Source organism: Hippocampus zosterae, chromosome 15, assembly GCF_025434085.1.
Source record: "Hippocampus zosterae strain Florida chromosome 15, ASM2543408v3, whole genome shotgun sequence".
In the NCBI taxonomy this organism is placed as follows: domain Eukaryota; kingdom Metazoa; phylum Chordata; class Actinopteri; order Syngnathiformes; family Syngnathidae; genus Hippocampus; species Hippocampus zosterae.
The window spans coordinates 1312890-1335128 of record NC_067465.1 but is presented as its reverse complement, the minus strand read 5'-3'; the positions used below and the strand labels follow the sequence as shown (position 1 = coordinate 1335128).

General features: G+C 47.2%; 2 protein-coding genes across 2 annotated transcripts in view; one reads left to right on the top strand and one right to left on the bottom strand.

The window, feature by feature from the left end:
- The window catches only part of LOC127616137 (ephrin type-A receptor 4-like), a 151152-nt gene that overhangs the window by 104213 nt on the left and 24700 nt on the right, over positions 1 to 22239 (bottom strand). The window lies entirely within an intron of this gene.
- Positions 1 to 22239, top strand: part of epha4b (eph receptor A4b) — a 72690-nt gene that overhangs the window by 46336 nt on the left and 4115 nt on the right. The window contains exons 11-16 of the mRNA XM_052087574.1: positions 8804 to 8871; positions 9360 to 9485; positions 9824 to 10009; positions 18551 to 18612; positions 20158 to 20367; positions 21956 to 22105. Coding sequence (XP_051943534.1) covers positions 8804 to 8871; positions 9360 to 9485; positions 9824 to 10009; positions 18551 to 18612; positions 20158 to 20367; positions 21956 to 22105 — 802 coding nt within the window. The remainder of the gene's footprint in view (positions 1 to 8803; positions 8872 to 9359; positions 9486 to 9823; positions 10010 to 18550; positions 18613 to 20157; positions 20368 to 21955; positions 22106 to 22239) is intronic.

The following is a 22239-nucleotide window of genomic DNA, read 5'->3' as shown; positions in this document are numbered from 1 at the left end:
GGGGGGGGAGTTGCACCCCCGAGTCTCTGTGCATGGGTTACCTTTGCTTATGAGTTGACACGCAGCCAGTCCGCACAGGCTCCTTGTGTTCATGCTTATGACTCTTATTTATTTACAGAAATATACATTTTAACTTATCATACTCATTATGATGCCTCAAGGAGAAAATTAAATTTTCACTGGGCTGTATATTTACTCGCAGAGAACAAGATCACTCACGGAAAGGCACGCCAGGAGAGATTCAGAGCCAAAGGGATGCGGAATCAGTCCCGTTTGAGCCGAGCGCTGAGGATTGTGCTTGTCGCACATTTTCATGCGTTTTTATGCTTTACAAAACATTTATGTGCGAAATCTGAGGAGGACAAGGACATGAGAAAATGAGGGGGGGCGTAGAGGAGAAGGTGAGAAAAGAAAACCAAAAAAAATAAAAAATTACATCCAAGAAGATGAAAGGGTTGAAGGGAGGGGTGACATCTGTGACATCACGTTAGCACCTGAGCAAAAATGGAACCTCAACGAGCTGCAACTCGATTCACAACAGGCGACGCGCAACACACAAGCTGCTCACGCGCGCCCGTACGGACGCTCCCTCACGAACGCACTCGAAAAACATTCCTATTGATTGAGGTGATTGCTTATCAGGCGGAGCGCAACGTTCGCCAGCGAGTCGGAGCCATGTAATCAGGCCAAGACCCGCGCACACACAAACACACACACATTTTGTACATATCGAGCACTACAAAAAAATGTTTTTAATCAAAGGGGAATTATGAGAGACATAAAACAAGCCGTTAAATGTCGCACATTTTGAGCACGCGCCATGTGAAGCGCCTACAGAGTCACACTCGGCTAATAAGCTCTCACAAGCCGGGAGGCGCGAACTGACTTTTACAAGAGGGTCGATCCGCTGACATCAATTTTAGGTGGCTTCGTCTGGCGTCGTCGCCCTCTATCTTCCCCCTATTTAGACGGAGGGGGCGGCGGAGGGGGGGGGGGGTGTTGATTAAACAGCATCTGTTGCAGCTGTCAAAAGTTGCCTCGTCGTGTGCATTAGGTGAGGCTTGGAGTTGCGCGTTTTATGTCAGGGTTCAAAAGCTGCATATGGGAGCCAGGCAGGCAGGAGGAGCAGCGGAACAACTAGACGGAAAGGAAATTATGGGGGATGATTTTTCAAAAATACATTATCTACTCAATATTATGATTTAAAATGTGATTATTCTTTTGTGGGCCTCTTCATATTTATTTTGTTTTTTTAAACAAGCACAAGCAAATTAATCTGCGTTACGGTCAAAAATATCCGTTTTATTCTTCATAAAACTTTTTTTATTTTTATTTTATTTTTTATGTTTTTTATTCTTCATTGGTCTTATAAGTTTGGCTTGAATGAATTATGAATTAAAAGACTCGCGTGTTGAGTAGGTTGTTAAGTAAGTCCCGCTGCTATCGATGGACGTGCGCTAATGCTAGCATTAGCCGGCGCTAAATCGGCCTAGCGTAGGTATAAGATATCCTTTATTTGTCCCACACTGGAGAAATTTACAATTAGGTGTTAGCAATGTGGTGCTCGTAAGCACCATGTAGCTTGATACGACCTACCGCCGCTATTAGATGATTGTTCCACCTTAAGAGGAAACATGAAAAAGTGTCCAAAGAGCCTCAGAGCCGAGCGTCTCTGACAAATAACACCAGTTCCGCTTGTATGAGTGCCATTATTGCTCTGCAAGCGCAGGCGTGGAAGGGTATGTTTGTGTGGGAACTTGCCACTTCTCCTCCACCTGGGGGTGGAGTGGGGGGGGGGACACTGGGGGGTCTTTGGCAGGCTGTCAGGTGTGAGTGGTGGGAGGCAAGCGAGCGAATGGCGTAACCACGAATTCAGCAGATGGCCTTTCGCTCAAAGCGTGCTCGCACACGTCCCCCCCCCCCCCCCCCCCCGTGACCCGCAAGGTCCTCACTTTCTCTCGCTCCTTGTTAAACACGTTACAGCTTTTGCCTCGTCTCGTGCACCATCCAATCACTCCCCAATCTTGCTATTAAGGCGCGTCCCTGTGAATATCGGAATGGCTCGTCACCCCGGATACATTTTGGCGTGTTAGCCATGTTTTCATTTGTCGGTCGGAGAGAGGGGGAAACTGATAATCATAGTGGTAAGAGTCAAAGTACTGATTGAATTCCTGTACTTCAAAGTAAAAAAAAAAAAACAAGTACAAACGTTAAAAAGTACTTCTGTACGTTCATCCATACGTCCATTTTTTGCTCCGCGGATTCGCGTATCATGGTAATGGCAGTAGCGCATTAGCACATCATGTCAACGGCGATGTTTCTGCGGGTGGGTTCTTTTACCTTCACGGCATCCCCACCCCCCCAAAAAAACGATGTGATGCATTTGGAATTCAAAGAGCAGTGCAACGTATTCTGCTAATGACTAGTCAGCGCTGAGGATGCTTTGTGACTTGGATGTTGGAAGCAAAAAGAAACGCTCTGGCTTTCAATGACAATTTTTTCAAGGAGACGATAGCGCAGGTCGAAATCTGCCAGTGAACTCAACAAAGCCTGTTCACGTGGCTCTTTTGCAATGTCTCTCCGCAGTAAGAGCACAATAAAGATTTGGCATCCAAGGTACGGTGTGTGCAAGAGACACCGCAGTAGACGGGCCGGTCTATTGTGTACACGCGGTTATGTGATGATATTAGAACGAGATGTTATTCGAAAAGATTGGGCTGTTTTGCTTGGGTTGCTAGGGTGTAACCAACATGCATCAAAGCGCTGCAGCCTTGGAAGCTTGTTGCCCCTGATGCAAAACAATTTCACGCAGGCTTTATGCAACTGAGCATATGTTGCGATGGGATTGGTCAAACGGCCTATTTAGAAAAAAAAACCAAAAAATCGAACCGTTTTTTGGGTTGTTCCAGTTTCAAAGACCATTGAGATGTATTTATTAGCCATCGGACAGTGGTGACATCATTGGAAGTATCGCACTGATCTACATAGCGATCTATTTGCATATATAAAAAAATACACTTAGCTTGATGATACGCCGTTCGTCCGTGACCATAAAATTGTTGTATTGCAGCTCCCAAGCGTTCCTCGTTCCCGCCCCCTGCTCGGTTTTATCCATTTCCATTCTCCCGTAATGAGAAGGAGCTAATTGAAATGTTTCCAAACAGGCTGCTAATGAAACGGACAGATTTATTCGTCATAACTCTTGCGCTAATCATTTCCCCGTCTTAATAATTAGCCGGCGCCGAGTAAATCTTTTTCTACTGTGGTCAGAGATCGTTGAGCCGGTGCCAGACGGCGACAAGATGGAGATTGGGTCAGAAAGGACTTCATGTTAGAATGTTTTTTTTTGGTCCTCGTCATTCTTTTTGTATTAGTTTTTCAACTTTGTGCTATTCAGCCGCTACGGTAAAATTAATTATTGTGGTGTGGTATGTCGGCAGATAATGTGTTTGGTCATTCAAGACACAATTTTGCTGTGAAATAACAAGAAGGTGAATTCAATCTAGCCAATTTCATTCTCAGTAATTAGTTTTAATTTAATGGCTTGATATTAAATGGAATAGCCATTAGTAATCACCGGGAGTAATGAAAACAGCAGCGTGCGCGTGTGATAGGTGAGGTGGCGCGCAAAAGCAGGACAGATGTCATGCCGCAGAGGTGACTAACGGCGTACTGATTTCATTTGTCCTCGTCATTCTGATTAGCAGAAGGAAAATAACGCGGCGAGACAGGAAATGAAAGTGAAAAGGAGACGATGAGTAAAAGCCACGCCAAAGACAACGTGCATCCGAACCCTGCTGACACTTCCTCGTTTCAGAACCGCATTCGTTTCTCCTCCCCGTCTCGCCCGGCGAGCGGGCCGACTCTAATCCGATCAAATGCGAGCCGTCATATAAAACAAAGCGGGTGATGTGACATGGCGCTCGCTCGGCTACAAAACGTTTTATTAGCCGCGAGCGTCTCATGCTAACATCACTCCAAGGTTATTCATTACCACAAAGCCACACGCGTCTATCTCAATGGAACTGGCATGCTGACACTTAGGCGATGGATAGAAAAAGTCTACACACCCCACAGCCAACACCAGGTGTGTTCTAAATATAGCGAACAAGAAGTTTTTTTTTTTTTTTAAATCAAATAAACAAACTTTGCGGATGTCCGACATCTCCACTTGACTTTACTCGGGTAGTTTTAGTCTCCTTGTTCAAATAGCTGTTCACATTCCGGCCACGTTGCTGCGGCACAAGCACTGCCTCACCCTATGTCTTTCCACATCCCTTATGTCACCCCCCTCACCCCCGCACCGCCCCCGTACGGCTCACCCTCGACGCTCGTCACCCCCCGCCCCTCCCTTTGTGATTGCTTGTTAGTTGGTATGCAGGCACGGAACCCCATTGTGCTTTCTTGCCTGTCAGCACTCCTTTGGAACCCCCCCCCCCTCCCTCTCTCTCTCTCTTCTCTCTTTCTTACTTTCCTTTCTGTTCCATCCCCTTTAGTCCACTCTTTCTATCCAAAAAAAACGATCCCAGAAGAGCGGAGAGTGCAGGAAAGGAGGCCAGAGTGGCTAAATGGATGGATGCCCGGTGGAAGAAAGCTGCCATATATGGTTTGATTGAACAAGGGAATGTTTTCACAAAAACACAGAATTAGGGAATAAAATAATAACCCCCAAGAGAGATAAAGGCCTTAAAAAAGTGTGTATGATGGGACAAGAGCGAGGGAGGGGAAGAAGCTAGGCGGGAGCGGTTACGGCCGTAATGTTTTGAGGATTGGAGTTCTGTGAGGGAAGCTTGCTAGCAGAATGACAAATGGCTCTCAAGTGACAGAGTGTTAGATGAAAAAGTAAATTGATATGCAAATGCGCAGCGTTGGAGGACGGGGGATAGCCTGTCGTCACTGAAGTGGAACAGAGGGAAAAAGGTGAGGGAGGAGATGGCAGCACACAACCATTAGCATGCCAGCGTGCCTGCGTGTGTTCGTAGTAAGTACGCAGTAATAGAAAGTTGCGTGCCAATGTGTGTGTGTGTGTGTGTGTGTGTGCAGAATGGGCATGAAGTGCAGTTGCGTGTCAGCAAAATAGCAGATAGGAAGACATCGGGCGAGAGCAAACCGTGCCAACTTTGAACGGCAAGGGCATCGGCGTGAACAATCAGACAGTGGCAATGCGAGACGTCCTCCTTGCAAACTTTAGCTCACAACTCTTAAATGGCAGGATGGGAACATAAATACTTGGGAAAACCCTCATCGCTACCTGACATTTGCCTTTTTTTTTGTGGGGGGGGGCAGGGAGTGATTGTGTAAATACGACACCCAACATCAGTGTTAATCTTTCATGCACATTGTAACCTGATAGCACGATCAGCTGGAGTAAGCGGCGAACGATGCAAATGGCGGTTGCGTCAATGATGATGCGCTTCCTGCGGTCTTGGCGATGTGACATCCTTGCATGACTCACGTGCAAAAGCGGGGGGCTTTGTGTTTGCGGCGCACGCGAGCGCACCTTTAGGCGATTGTCACCAACTCGCCAAGACAAAGTGACAAAATCGAAGAGACGCGCATGAATGAGCCGAATCGCCAGTCGGGCTGACGTTATTGAAAATATGAAGGTCAGGATAACCTGGTGGTGAATGCGTTGTTGTGTGTGTGTGTGTGTGTGTGTGTGCGCGCGCGTGTGTGACGTGCGGTCAACGCAGAGGCTTCTCTCACAACAACTTTAACTCATGACATTGAAAACAAACCTATTTTGAAGCTACAGAAAAGCATCATGAAGCAAACTCAATATAAAGACCCCAAAATCCATAATTGATCCATTTAAAACGACTATGAGGAATTCAAAGGTGCACAAATTATCGACAGTCATCTACGTCTTCACAGTATTCGGATAAAGCGAAAAGATGTCTCTGCTCGGTTGTAAATGTGTGGACCAAGTATCCAAAAGATCTGAAAATGAAAATGTACACGACATCTTTTAAAAGTATTGAAATATTGTCAATGTCGGCTTGCCCGACTCGATGGGCGATGTTCGGGTTTGCTAATCAAAGCTAATCGCATAAAAATCCAATCTAGCAGAATGTGCCACTTGGAACATAAAAAAAAAGACAATATAACTTTTGATATCTGTCATTTTGGATTCCGTCAATGAACATCATATCGAAATGATGAAAAAATGGACTCCATTGGATGGACAAAAGCTTTTCACATTTGACTCGCTAGCTCGCGGCTTTCAACACTTTGCGGCGGCCAAAAACAGAAGACGGGGAAACAAAAGGCAAAGCCGTGTCAGGTTTCACGCCGTGTTTCAGAATGTCGAGCTAATGATTCATGACACTTTTAACTGGAGAGGAGAAATGAGTCTCTCCGTAATTACTATGGAAATGTGTTCATTTCCCATCAGACACACTCATTCACATCTGTATCCATGCACACGCACACACACACACACACACGTATTAAATATGAAGCAACAGAGGCACGCTTTTGGTTTCACGGAACATGTATACTGATGCGGAGGTGGGGTTGTGTGTGCACCCATGGGACGATCACAGGAGTGTGACTCAGTGTGCCCCCCCCCGGCTCCCCATATGCTCTAAACACATGCCCCAAAGGGGTACGTGTGCGTATTCGCATGTGCGACAAGGGGATAATGATCGGCTCATGGTGGTGATCGACTGTTTTGTGCTCAGCTGATAACCAGATGACACCCCCCACCGTCCTTCCTTAACCGCCCCCAAATACTAGTTTCCTGTGGCTCAGATTGTGTGTGTGGATTTCATGAGCAAGCACCGGAACCGGTCCTCTTGCCCAATTGCGCATCTCTCAAAATTGCCGTGATTAGCGAAATCTGCAAGTAAGCCCACCCCTCTCAAAAACAGCTAAATTGTTGGTTTAAACCGGAAATATACGAAAAAACGATGACCTCAAAACTCTTTAACATCGCTTCAACCTCATCTTTTCAACTCAAATTTTGAGTGAGTTGATTTTTGGGGGGAAGTGAACAAAACTATTGCCTGATGTGTCATTTTTATGCACAAGAGCCCTTCACACTGATCATAACATGGGGCTGTTTTTTTTTTTTTTTGGACTGTTCAAAGCCGTTGTTGTTGAAGGGCGGTGGATTTTTAATACACCGCCCTATAATAATATTATATATATATTAATAATAATAATAATAAAAAATTAATATCAATAATATTAAATATTTTATCTGTGTTTTACTATTGGTCTTGGCTGTACAGTGTCCTTGAGTGTTGTGAAAGGCGCTTACAAATGTGATGTATTATTATTATTATTATTATTATTACATGCATTGAGAAATGTAGTCTGAAAAAATTAACTATATATCGAGAACTTACTTTGCACATATGCTGCCTGTTTAAACTGGTACTTTTGACATACAGCTGGTTAGCAAGTGTGTAGTCCTCTGTGCCCCCCCCCCCCCCAGCCCTGCCCCCTCAGGAGTACAGATGAAAAATGTTGGCCCCATCTAGCATTTTAGATATTTTACTATCATACGTAACATAATGGCATATGTACTCATGGCTGAAAAGCGAAGCGCGGATAGTCTCCGTAGCCGAATAAACAAGCGCATTCAATGAATGTGCAATCGGTAGCATATAATAAAGGAAATTATGTCGCGTTGTTTCTTGTACAGTGACAATAACAGCAAACTAGATATGGCGCCTCAAAATTATGCTAGCCAATAACGATGCCTATTTTTTTTTTTCATTGCGGCAAGTCATTCCGTATGCAAGAGTCAATCACCGGGCGCGAGTCGCCGACTGCCATTTGCTGGCAGTTGTCCAGTCAAGCCGCGCTCAGCCGCATATGTCGATACGCGGCGGGCCTTAGGGAAGTAGAGACAAGCAAATTAGAATTCAATTCCCCCCCAACCATCAGACAGGCGAGGCCACGCTGTGTTTTAAATCATTTTTAGTTCATCATTAAGTGAAATTGCTTTCTTATTTTATGGGTTTGGGCCTGAAATAGTTGTGCGGAATCTAAAAGAGCAGCAAGTCAGATGTTTATGGGTAATGGGGGGCTGTTAAACCCGTTCCTGGATAATGCTCGACATCGTGGAAAAATACACTCAGAGAAACGCACAAACAAACTCGGCGTCATCCTCCCGCAAGGTCGGCATCACGCAATCTGTTAAACACTTCCTCACAGCTGGACAACAGGCCGGTTGATCAACGGATCAATATTTTGGTGGTCGCACGGAGACCACACCGCACCGACGGGTGGGAGGGGTCAGCATAGGAGCGTGACCCGTAGTAAATCTGGAGGCGGTCATGGCCAGAGGGGCTGTAGCGCGTTAATGCAGTCAACGTGTATGGAACATCTGCGGCTCTCACACACGCTCAATATTTAGCAAGCAGCAATGTTGGGGGGGGGGGGGGGGGGGGGGTCACTGAAAGCCACAACGGGAGGAAATGAAATCTAATTGTAACATGTTTTTTGGATGCATTTTAATGATTTAGAAAACATTTTTGGCTGAATTTTAGGGGGGCTTGGAACGGATTAGGGCATTTACATGGAAAACTTGTCTCGACTTGAAAACATTTCTTAATTTCGTAAGCGGAGGTACCGCTGTATTTAAATATATATACAAAATGAGGGATCGCTTGTTGTCAATATGCATTTTCAATATGGGATACGGATTTTAACGGAGTCTTTGTACTTTCTCCGTCACGAGTTTTCATCCGGTGGAGAAAGTGCGCATATGGGTTGGTGGGCGCGCGGGTGTGCGTGTGCGCTCGTTACAGCAGGTTGCTCACCCAGCTGGCTATTTGTTTTTTTTTTGCAGGCACTGTGGATATATCAAAGCCAAGCAGGACCCCGATGAAGAGAAGATGCAGTTCCAGCATGGCCGAGGTAATAACATCACCTTAATAGAATTCACACATACAAACAGCGAGGCGAACATAAACACAGATGCGTGCCCCATTTTCTCGGACCCGCGACTGCTAACCCTAATCAAGCATCCCAAGAGTAGCCGACTCAAACTGTAAAGAAAGACATCGGTGACATTTAGGTCGGCGTCAACAATTTGCTTTTTTTTTTTGCACGCAAACGTGTGCTTGCAGGATGAGGCTCCTTCTGGGTTCCTGTCAAAACGAGGTGTCATTTTCATCACCGCAACTAACAAAGCGGTTACTCGACGTGTCTAATTACGTAACCGTTTTAACACCATCCGAGCAGCGTATTCGCGTCGCCACGGCCAGTCAAACGGCGGGGACGGCAAACGGCATTTTTTTTTATGGAACCCCGTAAACCCGCTATGCCGGAACGTTTATGAGATGTGGAAATACAACTGGTGTTTGTTCATTCGCTTCTTTTCTCCCTCATTGGCATGTGCGCAGTCAAGCTTCCCGGCAGTCGGACCTACATCCATCCTCACACCTATGAAGACCCCAACCAGGCTGTCAGGGACTTTGCCAAAGAGATCGATGCGACCAATATTCGCATCGAGAGAGTTATTGGAGCCGGTACGCTTGAAAACATATGTGCTTCATTTCGTCCTGGGTATTATAACATAGATACAGTCACTCCCCCTGTTTATTAGGGTGGGCATGTTCCAGACACACATTTTTCATAGTTTCACACCTCCAACAAGTTTTGAATATCAACACACACACAAAATAAATCTTTTCACTCTCTCACTGACACATACAACGAAATAGAATTGAACATTTGTACATTTAAACCCCAAAATGTCATGTAATTTCATTGAGCAAAAGTCAGCTAGCTGATGCTAACATATAATGTGAAACTCCATTGATGGGCTAACACAAATTAGCCTGGCTATGTGCGTCCGTATTTGTAGGGGAGTTTGGGGAAGTGTGCAGCGGGCGGTTGCGCGTCCAAGGAAAACGTGAGATCTACGTGGCGATCAAGAGTCTGAAGGCGGGCTACTCGGACAAACAGAGGCGGGACTTTCTGTCAGAGGCCTCCATCATGGGACAATTTGACCACCCCAACATCATCAGGCTGGAAGGAGTCGTCACAAAATGTGAGTCATGCTCAGTTGCTATGAAACAATCACTCCCTACAGTGAAACGTTCTTATGAATGTTCTCGTTTTTTTCCCCGAGAATATTTAATGGAAAATTAGGGGCCGGCAATAAGTGATTTTCTACACAATGCCTTGAGACACAAATTTTGTTGTGAAGCCACACTTGCGTCGAAAAAAGCTTGTGCAGCATGATATATCAACTACTCCCATGACTTTGTAATCCGCAATAAACATTGTCAATTTTCAATTTTGGGCGGCCCGGTAGTCCAGTGGTTAGCACGTCGGCTTCACAGTGCAGAGGTACCGGGTTCGATTCCAGCTCCGGCCTCCCTGTGTGGAGTTTGCATGTTCTCCCCGGGCCTGCGTGGGTTTTCTCCGGGTGCTCCGGTTTCCTCCCACATTCCAAAAATATGCATAGCAGGCTGATTGAACACTCTAAATTGTCCCTAGGTGTGAGTGTGAGTGCGAATGGTTGTTCGTTTCTGTGTGCCCTGTGATTGGCTGGCAACCGATTCAGGGTGTCCCCCGCCTACTGCCCGGAGACGGCTGGGATAGGCTCCAGCACCCCCCGCGACCCTAGTGAGGATCAAGCGGCTCGGAAGATGAATGAATTAATGAATTTTCAATTTTCACTGAGGATAAAGAACGTATGACTGAGTACTATGATACGTTGGTCTGTTGTGTTGATGAGCTTGAAACGTAATAACCCCGCCCCCGGCAGTGCTATTTGTTAGCGCGTCTATAGCGTTTTGAATCGTCCGTTAGCATTATGCTACCTGAAGGCAATTTTCTGTGGTTATTTGGAAAATGATGTGGATAAACGAGGACCGGCTTATCTACAGCTTGAAGTCCACATATCGCTTTGTGATTCAAAGCGATATTTATCCCAATCTTTGGTTCATCAACTGATTGCGGACCGAGGTCCACTGTAGCGCCGTACATGGACCGCCGCACGCAAGCCGGCGTGAACAGGAGCTAACCCTTGTCGGGATAGATTTCCATTACCATGGTTACGCCTGCATGACACATGGCAACTGCGACTGTCCTGCGCTCTTCAAAGAGCTACTTGTTTACTTCACTCCTGTTCTATCCATTGTGAGCATCTCTGCACGTGTGCGTCGGGGAGCCACGCAGGCCGCGGTTCAACAACAAGGCTGATTGGTTATCTCTGGCGCCCGCTCTAGCCATCACTCTCTCCCCCTTTTCCATCTCTCTTCTTATCTCGCGTGTCCATCTCGCGCCACGGCTTTGTCCCTCAGTGTTCGTCTTATCTTCTCATTTAGTCTCTCTTCTCTCTCTTTCGGTCTATCTCTCCCATCTTTATCTCTCACTCGCTCCCATTTCGCCGGCAGATGACGTGCCCCGATGTTACTCTAATGAAAGCGGGAAGAGATAACACGCTAGCTGTTGCGGCGGAGACCACCCCGTGTCAATCAAAATTCGAGTCGGCTTTTACACGCAAATGTGCGCCGCAATTGCGGCGGGACCTTAAATGTTGAACGCAATCGGACTAACTGACCTCTAACTTGTTTAGTGTTTGTTTGTTTTTTTAATGTGTTACATAATTCAACTATTGCCGTTATTGCGCAAGAAAAAAAATCCTCTTTGGATTTAACGACTTTAAAGGCAATATTTTGTGTTTTTGTAGCCAGAAAAAAGACAAGTGTACCAAAATGTAGGGAGGGGGATGCTGGGGAGGGGACAGCACAGCACAGCACCTGGTCAGCAACGCAAGCGTGAATGCATATTCATGAATATCAATAATTCATAACATTAATTGGCTGTGATTTTCACCCTCATGAATATTCACCAGTGTGCAAACAATTGATGCAAAAAACATACTTATATTAATTGCCTATTTGCTTTCCGTAAATAAGGCTTCATCATAAACGCAGGGCGGAAGCGGGCCGATTAATGATTAATTAATTAATCATTAATTAATGATTAATCTGTTTTGGCATCGTGGCTTTTAACGTCACTTTTTGTCATGTCGTGAACCGAATAGAGTGAATCTCGAAATTTGCTGACAAAAAAGTCGAGTGAATTTTCGGCTGGCTCAAAGGTGGCCTATTTTGCAGTGAAGGGGGTGTCGAGAGGGTGCTCGACCTCCCCCGAAACAAATCTGACGAGCGGGACGTCATTTCACAGGTCACAGCCTAAGGTGTGCGCGGCTGGATCGGCTGGCTCGTTGATGGGCCCCGGTTCAGATGGGTCAATAATTCCCGCGGGCTCTTTTCTCCGACACCAGCTGGTCCCTTCACGCCACCCTCGCTATGCAATCAGCCGGGCTGACCTGGCGTGCACCGACCGGGGCTCAGATGGGTTCAAGAGGGGTTGAGCTGCTAACTAGACTTCAACGGAGGAGAAGGAGGATTTTGCAATCACGCTTTTCCAGTCGCGCGGAGAAACTCTTGGAAGATTTCTAAGATTGGGGCTGTAAACGCGACAACAAAATTTGCCCGCTTCTGGGGATTCAAATGAATTCACAAATGTCAGTTAAAGTACATTCAGTAAAGTGCCGCGCTAATTTGCTGTCACGTATTGGGAAGGGAAAAAAAAGCCCTTTGTGCAACTTTAAAACCAATCCCAGCAATTGTTCTCACTGAGAAAAAGCGAAAAGTCTTTTTGTTCGTAATTTTGCGTAGGACCTCGTGTGGAGTGTGTGCCGCTCGTGCATTTCGGCTGCAATCTTTTCAATTCCGGCACTTGTCATCCTTTTATACGTGCCGCTCTTGTCAGTTTACAAGCGCGTAAGCCTTCAGCTCCTGCGACGTTCCACCCTAATAAGCGTCTTTGCCGCCTGTCATCCGATTGTTGCTATTGTCTTGCTGATTGGTGGGCCACACGCAAGAAAAGAGAGCGAGAGGGGAAAAAAAGACCCCCCCCCCACCTTTTCTCTATCCGCACATCAGGAAAAGCGCCACAATCTGCGCCCCCTTCCACCTCCCTCTCATCATCCCTTCATCTCATTCACCGCATCTCTAATTTGATCCGGCCGCCTCTCGTGCATTTTTTTTGAAAAGAAAATGGCTGCAACAATCAGCTCATTGGAGAAAACCTTCAATTATGGCACTCCATCGCGTCCGCCGATCAAATACTCTTGTATATGCATTAAAGATGCTTCAAAGCCGCGCTCTGACTTCATTCCATTTTGTCTTCCGTCCGGAGTATCTAGCGATCGGCTCCAAACGCGCACCTTCGCTTGTCGAACAATACACTGCGTAAAAGGCGCTTTGGATGGCTCGTATGCAGATCCGTGCAGATTGGAGCGACCGCAGAGGCACACGAGGGGGGAGTTAAGATAGGACGAAGAGGTGATGATGGTTGCAGGATGGAGGGAAGATGGCGGAGAGGTGGCCGAGATGAGATGGGATACGAGAGCGAGGAAATTAGACAGCATTGCACTCGGAGAACAAATGAGGGTGACGGCGAAGATGCGTGCAGAGATTTCGGTTCGAGAAGGGCGGGCAGGCGAGAGGGCGGATGGCGAGGAGATGAACGTGAGGAAATGAGAGGGTGGGGAGGTGGAGAGACGCCAACAGATAAGCTTATTGAATTTCTGTCTACCTGTTATGCAGCAACACAACCACCCCCCCACCCCCCCCCCCCCAGCCTCGCATGGCGCAATCTGTCCTGTACCATTTTGTTCTAAACCCTTCATTTTCTCTTTTCTACTTCAAACCACGTTCAATAATGCCACGATGTAGGCCTCTGGCACAACAAAACCCATAGCGTAATTGTACTCATGTATACACACACACAATCGGCAATTTAATTTGTACGCTCGTAAACAGAAACAAACACTAAAAATGACCGTATGTGTTGTTTACATCCCTTCTATGGTTGTTTTTCCACTGCGTGGGTCTACTAGCATCTACTTTTGGGAGGGTTGGGTGGAGGCTCTATTTCAAAATAGTACAGTTGATTGGGGGGGGGGGGGGGGGGGGAGACAGTTCACCGTATTTACTGGAAAAAAGAAATCTTGGATTTACTTAATTCCAACATGCCAATCAGTTGATCTGTCGAACAAAAGTCAGCTAGCTTAATGCTTACAGATAATGTGAATCATCGTCATTGACGGGCTAACGAAATTGAACATCGATGTTACAGTACTTGACGGAATGACGTCACGTCACGTGAGTTGCTACGCATTGCTGAGCGGAAAGAAGGAGCAGCAACAGTAAAGTCAACATTTCTCTCGTGTGAAGCTTTCCCACATTTGAAAGTAAAGAACAGAGCGAAACACGGTGGCAGCGCGTGTGTAGAAATTAGCGACGTGAAGAGGGGGCTGGACGAAACGCTAGCTCGTTAGCACGGAAGCTAACCGCGGACGTTAGCACGGAAGCTAACTACTTAGAAACTTTCCAAAACATCTGCTACTTCAACACACGCGGAGCAGCAACTCTTGCGTTTTACATGCACTTTAGCAGTTAGCATGCTTCTCCATTTTGCTCTCCCTGGGATTAGCGACTACCATCCTCCTCCTGCGATAGCAAGCAGTGCTAGTCAGAAGTAGAGCTGATTCACTGGCATGAATGTGAGGACGACTTACTTCACCGCCTGGAAGAACACGATTGAGCCACGCTAGCAAAACAAACCTAGCCGGTGTGGCGGAAGTTAGCTTAGCGCCTAGCATACACCCAGGAACGTTCGACTCGACATACTGGAGACAAACTCCGTGACTCCATCGGTCATTTCTTCTTTCACAATTGTGTAATTCAAATGCCATGACGAATGATTCCGACCAATGAGAGAGCAGCACGGGTTTCAACTCACGCACAAACACAATCAAGCGCAAGGTTGTGATGATTAGCGCTTTAATGGCCAAGGAAAGATAGACGAAGCGGCCGAAAGACGAGGGCAGTTGTCGCTGAGCCATTCCATGACCCGCCACCTGGCAGAATGTCAATAGCCAATCTGCACGCGGGGCACCCACTCAGACAGCCCTTGCAGCTCTTTGACTTATTTCCTAGCGCGATGAAAGGTATTAAATGTGACTGAATAGGAAGGTGATTAGTTAACGATGTGCTTTCAGGAGCATTTGGCAAAGTGGCGCTTCTTGACATGCTCCAACCTGCAAGTGTGTTCTATTTTCGTTTGAAAAGTGGATGAAGTCGCTCAGGGAAATGAAAAGGGCTCATTGTGTTGCGTGCGCGTGCGTGGATGCGCACGTGCGCCCCGTGCGCACACCCGAGTCAACGAGAAGGAACGTGTAAATGCGCCCAGCCGCTTTGTGTGCGGTCGACTTTATTGGTAACCTCTGTTATCTGTCACTTGCAAGGATAATTTAGGATGGCAGGTGTCCAGATGATGGCTGCTGATGGTGTGTGTGTCGCTGCGTGCGCAGGCGCTTGTGGCGCGCTCATGTCCGTCGTCACTGAGACAACAGAATGAATGTGTTTTCATTCCGGCCCTCTCCCGGTACACCCAATACCGTCGGCCTAAAGGTAATAGTCTATACTTCACGGGTAACGTGCGGCATATGATTTTACCCGCACACACAAAGCCGTGTTTTGTTGTTCAATTTCTTGCTGTCAGTGTTGGAAGTTATGGTCCTGGGAGGTCTGACTTTGGTATGGATGGTGTCGCTGTGCAACAAAAAAAAAAAAAAAAAAGGAAAGTAACACACCCCTGTGAATGTTCTCAAGGCGTGCACTGTAAAAAATAAATTTAAAAACGAGCCGCAGCTCCCGCTCTGGTATGACTTCATCGTAGCACTAAATGCTATTAGCTTAAATGTTTACTTTTTGGAATGTAAATCCGTCGCTGATGGTGTGCTGCTCCTATGTGTGGACGACTGTAGGTTAGTATTGAGGTATTATTATTTTTTTATTGGTATCAGTAATTATAAATCGGGCGGCCCTGTAGTCCAGTGGTTAGCACGTGGGCTTCACAGTGCAGAGGTACCGGGTTCGATTCCAGCTCCGGCCTCCCTGTGTGGAGTTTGCATGTTCTCCCCGGGCCTGCGTGGGTTTTCTCCGGGTGCTCCGGTTTCCTCCCACATTCCAAAAACATGCGTGGCAGGCTGATTGAACACTCTAAATTGTCCCTAGGTGTGAGTGTGAGTGCGTATGGTTGTTCGTTTCTGTGTGCCCTGCGATTGGCTGGCAACCGATTCAGGGTGTTCCCCGCCTACTGCCCGGAGACAGCTGGGATAGGCTCCAGCACCCCCCGCGACCCTAGTGAGGATCAAGCGGCTCGGAAGATGTATGTATGTATGTATAATTATAACTCAACACTAGAGAGTGAGTACGTTACTGCTAATCCTAACTAACAATTTATCACGAGTCATACACACATACGCGGATCAAGGCCAGAGCGTCACGTCGTTTTCCATCACGGTAAATCCCACCAACAGTTGTTTGAACACTTTTGTCGTCTCCGTTTCCACTCGCCGTGCCCCGAAACCAGTTCTCAGTCACACTTATACACACACACACACACACACACACAAAAGCACGCCGGGACACAATTTAATAAACACAAGACAAACAAATACAAAGCAACACACAATCCAGGCCCCGTGTCGAGATAAATGTGACCAGCAGTCTTCACCCCGAGCAGTAGAAAATCCAATTCCCTTTCACTTTTATCCCTGAGACTAATGTCACTGTCAAAGAAGACACCACCACCGGAGACCCACGGCTCTCTCCGTGTGTGTGTGTGTGTGTGTGTGTGTGTCCTTCTGTTTGCTGCGCAGAAAGTGAATTCATTTAAGGTGATGCATTGCTGCCTTTACCTACAATCTAACTCGAGGCCTCTGTGGTGTTGTTCTGCCTTCCCATGACAAGATTGTGACACCCCCCCCCCATCCTCCATAACACCCTTACCCGTGCTCCTCTTACACATTTCCTCTCATCTACAACTCTTGACACCCGAAGAAAAAAAACTGACGTCGTCCATTAGTCAGCCCACTCCAAAAATGTTGAAGTCCTTCTCGTTCTGACCATCATCATCTCTTCTCATGTGGTCACCTCCTCTCGTTTCATTCTCATCTCATTCCCATTCCCATCTTTCCAAGGGCCGTAAAGCCGCGGAAAACATTAAAGAGGTCTGCAAAGTCTCATGTTTGGGATGGAAATATTCAAACACCATATTATAATGAGTCTGGTTATATTATACACTCTGAATGGAAACCGTGTTGTGTGTTAGCTGTGAGCTACTTCCTAATCTAACGGGGACAGTTATTAGCATCTTTATAAAATTTTGCCACGCGCTGCTTCGGGAAAAAGTTATCGACGCCTGATTGACACATTTGAGTGCAGAGAACCAAATAGACTTAAAAACAAATGGAATGGGAAGCCGTTCAAATTACCGTATTTTCCGCATTATAAGGCGCACCTCAAGCGTTCCCTTTTCCCAAAAGTCGACAGTGCGCCCTATTCTCTCCTCTTTCATCTCAAACTGCTTCAAACAATAAAGCGTGTGATGGAAAAGTGGTTAGAACTGCGTGACTGTCCGTGTTTTATGTTGTGTGTTGTGTTTATTATTTTACTTTATGTTAACCGTTTTGTTAAGCGCTTTGTTACAGCTGCCGCCGTTGTGAAAGCGCCATATAAATCAGCATGTATTGTATTGTGTTGTATCTTTCTTTTGTTTTTGCTCTCGTCTGACTTCCCTATGTGCAGGGCTCCCATCATCCTCCCTTACTTCCTTCTTTCGCTCCCTTCATCTTTAGAACCTCATCCCTTCACGTACTTTTCATATCTCCTTGTTGACTCTGAAATGCAATCATAGCGGCGACAACCTGTTAGCACTTAAAGTAAATGAAATCATTATTTAACTGTACGTCATGTACCGGGGAAGGAAAGTCTGCTTGCATGGAGTTCGCCTACATACAAAGACAGAGCAAATGCGCGACTTGGAACGTAAACGCCATCTTTCCAGGCACACACACACACACACACACACACTAAATGGTTTGTCCATAATTGTTTGTGATTGGCAAAGTAGGGCTGTCGGGGGTCGCACGTTGAGTTAGCCTCGCCGCAAAGGAACGGCTGCTCTTTTAGTGTGGGTGTGTGTTTGCGTGTATGTGTGATTGCCTCTACTTTGTTAGTCATTTGTAAGCCCGAGCAGATGCCATGCAGAGGGGCAGAGTGCACACAGGGCCTGTCAGTCAACTTTACGGACACACACACACACACACAGACACATAAACATCCATGTGCAGGTGCACCGTGATTGAAGCGCAACACGCCCCACACCTCCTTTCCCTTGAGGCTGATTAGTATTCATGAAATCTCAGGAGAACCCCTAAAACACCCTCCCTCTCTCTCTCTCTCTCTCACACACACACACACAGACATGCTAGTCGATCGGTCCGTTCTAATTATCTCCAGGCGTTCATGGGGAGGCTTGATTAGAAGCTGTCAATGTGACTGATGACGCCACGCCACGCGATCCCCCCCCCAGAGAAGAAGGCCGGTCACAGCTGCGGGCTGCACCGCCGCGGCGCTCTCCTCGTCTCTTTATAGTCCACGTCTTTGTTGCGTATAATTGCACTTCATTACAGCTGCCTTGTTATGTCTCTTTCTAGGTAAGCCGGTGATGATCATAACAGAATTCATGGAGAATGGATCGCTGGACACCTTCCTCAAGGTGAGTGAGCGGGAAGGGAAGCAACGGCCGTAATCACTTGCAGACTTTCAAGGTCAGGTATGCAGCTCCTGATGATGATGATGATGATGATGATGATGATGAGTAGCCCAAATTGGGCTTTTACTCCACACAACTCGCTGGAACTCAAAAGGGGATTTCAACATCACAAGGTGGAAAATTTAACCAGTGGATGTCCGCCGATTCCTTTTTTGGGGGGGGGAGTTTCGCAACCTGCCACACACACACACTACTCCAACAAGATCAATGGGAACTGCTGACTTTAAATGACAAAAACAAAAACACACACAGTCACAAAATCCACACACACTAATGAGACAAAACAAAACCAAATCTGTTTTGTGTTGCACTTTGTCTTATAACGAGGGTCATAAAGAGTGTCCACGGTGCCTCAATATAATAACGGAACATGTTTTTTACAGCTGATCTGCGCTCTCGGCATCCATATGTGTCTTTAATTATGCTGACCATTTATTAAACAGCTGTCCCTGAGAAAATACAAAACCGGAGACCTGTCAGGGAAGGACTTCCTCCCTCTCGTTCATATCCTACTATCCGCCGAGATAGCATCTGCCCCACAAATGTGCTCATGTATGCCAGACGTTTGCAAATATAAACAATCAAAAACATACATATAAATATATATATATATTTTCTCTCTCTCTCTCACTCACTCACTCACATTTAATACGTTCATTCCTCATCTGCCTCCTTACTGAGCAGCCCGGCAATACATTGTAGTGGGCAGATTAATAGAGGAAGTCTGTAGGTTTGTTAGACACTCCAATCAATCAGCATCTCGCAAAATCCACCAGCTAATTAACTTACTCCACAGCTGCTGAGGCGGGGTGGGGGTGCGGGTGGGTGGGGTGATACTGCAGCACGGTCGTTGTTGGTAGAGGGCGGTGTGCATATTCTGAAAGATGATGGCCACAAGATGAATGGCTACATGGGGATGGAGTCCACCTAATTCAGTTCTCTTTGCCTGAGACAAGAAAGCCGGGGCAAAGACAGAGACGGATGGAGAGAGCATCCAAAGAGAGGGAGGGAGAGATTAAATGAAGGAGAAAGGGTGACCGATAACATGGATGGGTTTTTAACGGGCGCCGTTGGCCCATGGCAGAAATAATTTGCACAGGAAGGTAAGCTGAACTGTCATCGATCAACAGGCTCCGCTTCCCGGACACAAAACCCAGAATCAGGTAGAGCGCTGCTTGGGCATACAGTATTCCGAGCCGCCAAGGCTTCGTGGTGGAACCCCCCCCCCAAAAAAAAAAAACATATTTCATTGACATCCCGCTGATAGTAGCCAAGGACAGGGTTAGCGGGAGACAGAATGCATTACTAATGTTGTTTAGGGACACTTGAGAAGATTTTTTTTTGAAGGGGGTGGGGGGGGGGCTCAAAATTCCAATTGAGGCGGCTGAAGAATGCAGCATTCATGACGTCATCCTGCCGCCGCTCAGTGTGAGCTTTTTACAACGTACACCACTGCGTATTAATTCATCTTTCTCCTTGTTCCCGCAGAAACACGACGGTCAGTTCACCGTAATCCAGCTGGTGGGCATGCTGCGCGGCATCGCCTCAGGCATGAAGTACCTGTCGGACATGAGCTATGTTCACCGAGATCTCGCCGCACGAAACATCCTGGTCAACAGCAACCTGGTGTGTAAGGTGTCTGACTTCGGCCTAAGTCGGGTTCTGGAGGACGACCCGGAGGCTGCGTACACCACAAGGGTAAGACAGATTCTCGCGGCCCGAAAACGCTTCGCTGCATAGTGAAGATGAGCGTTATCGTAGCAGGCCCCAAAGTCGGATTTATGAACGCACGTTTGCCTGACGGTCAATTACTCTGGGTTCAAACGTTAGCTTTTCTTTGCGCTGTTAGCATGTTGCCCGGATGCTTGCACCGGTTTTCCAAAACCGCGCATGCTCGGTTAACTGAAGCCTCTCAACCACCCAGGTCTAAATATGACTTTGAATGGTTTTCCTGTGTGTGCCCGATGGTTGGCTAGCAACCAGTCCTGAATGTGTGGTCCCAAAGTCTGACGGTTTAGCCTTCAGCTCATTTGTTTGAACAACGATGGCTGGATGAATCAACCAACAAGACCCCCCACTATTTCCCGCAAATCTTAATTCTTTTTAAATTTGCCTCCAACTTTGTGGAAACCAAAATGTCAATTATGAGAACCAAAGATAGAATTCTGGTTGCGGAATAAACATGTACGTCCAAAATCCTTAGCGAGCCCGCCGCCGAAGAAATAGTCAATGATCCCACGATGAGGACTTGGTTACGAGACACCTGGTGGTTTAAGATGTTTCACACCAAGGTTGCTTTGTTCAATGACTGGAGACTTCATAAATTATGAGACACGGGCACATGGCATCATGCTAATAAACTTCTTTCACGTTCTTCCCTACATTTTAGCAAATTGGCCAAATCTTTGGTCGCATTCCCATCCTGGCACAGAGCCGTCGTCAGCGAGTTAAGCTGCGGCGGAGGAACTCATCTAAAATGCCCACAAGGAGATGGCATTATTCATACGCATAGGAGGAACCGTCGAGGATGTTATTTTTAATATGGCATTAGCATTGCCCCGGGAGGGCCGCGTCAGCCGCAGACTGCTCCGTTGCAATCAGACACACACCCACTATTGTCAGGGGACGGCGATGGAAAACCGGAGGCGCTGGGAGGGGGCGGGGCAAGATGCAGAGGTGGAGACGTGGAAGACATCCACAGAGGAGCGGCAATCAAATGAGGCTGAGGGGGAACAAGGGAGGGACCCAGTGAGAGAAGTTCAGAGATAAGAGAGGAGCTTTTAGAGGCGCCCAACGGGGGGCACCAGGGAAACTCAAGTCCGGTGCAGCGTGACTGGGCAGCTTTGTCTTTCACTTGACTTTGACCAAGCGGCGCAGAGACGGGGCAACGCTCGGGCGCTGCGGAGGCAGCTGCCGTATGTTAAAAGGACGACCGGAGCTTTGGTCGTTATTGTGCTCGTCGGTGCGAAAAGGCGCCAGATCCCCCGTCGCGTCCACACCGTGGCGTTTTAGAAAATCCGTTTCGATCCGCGCCCGGCGCGGACAAACGCACGACAAGTCGGATGAAAGCAGAAAAGGGAATTTGATAGCGGCAGGACGACGCGCTGGCGTAAACACGGGAATGGCGCTGCATAAGATCATGGGCTCAGTCGTCGTCGAGCAGCCCGGACTTGTTATTGCTTTTCATTTACGACGCTCCTGAGCCAAATCCCCACGACGGCATTTCTTAAAAGTTCAGGGTGACATATTCAATTAAGTGTGTTTGGATTCTCTTCACGATTTCCAGGGAGGGAAGATCCCCATCCGGTGGACGGCTCCGGAGGCCATCGCCTACAGGAAGTTCACCTCCGCCAGTGACGTGTGGAGTTACGGAATCGTCATGTGGGAAGTGATTTCGTACGGCGAGAGGCCCTACTGGGAGATGTCCAACCAGGACGTGAGTCACAATCACGACCCCATCCTGGAGCCCGCCGTTCTGACCTTCACGCATCACGAGAGTCGTGTTATCGCCGGCGATTAATAGCATGCACGGAAAGAACGCTTGCGGCCCTCAAAGCGCAACTTCGAGCA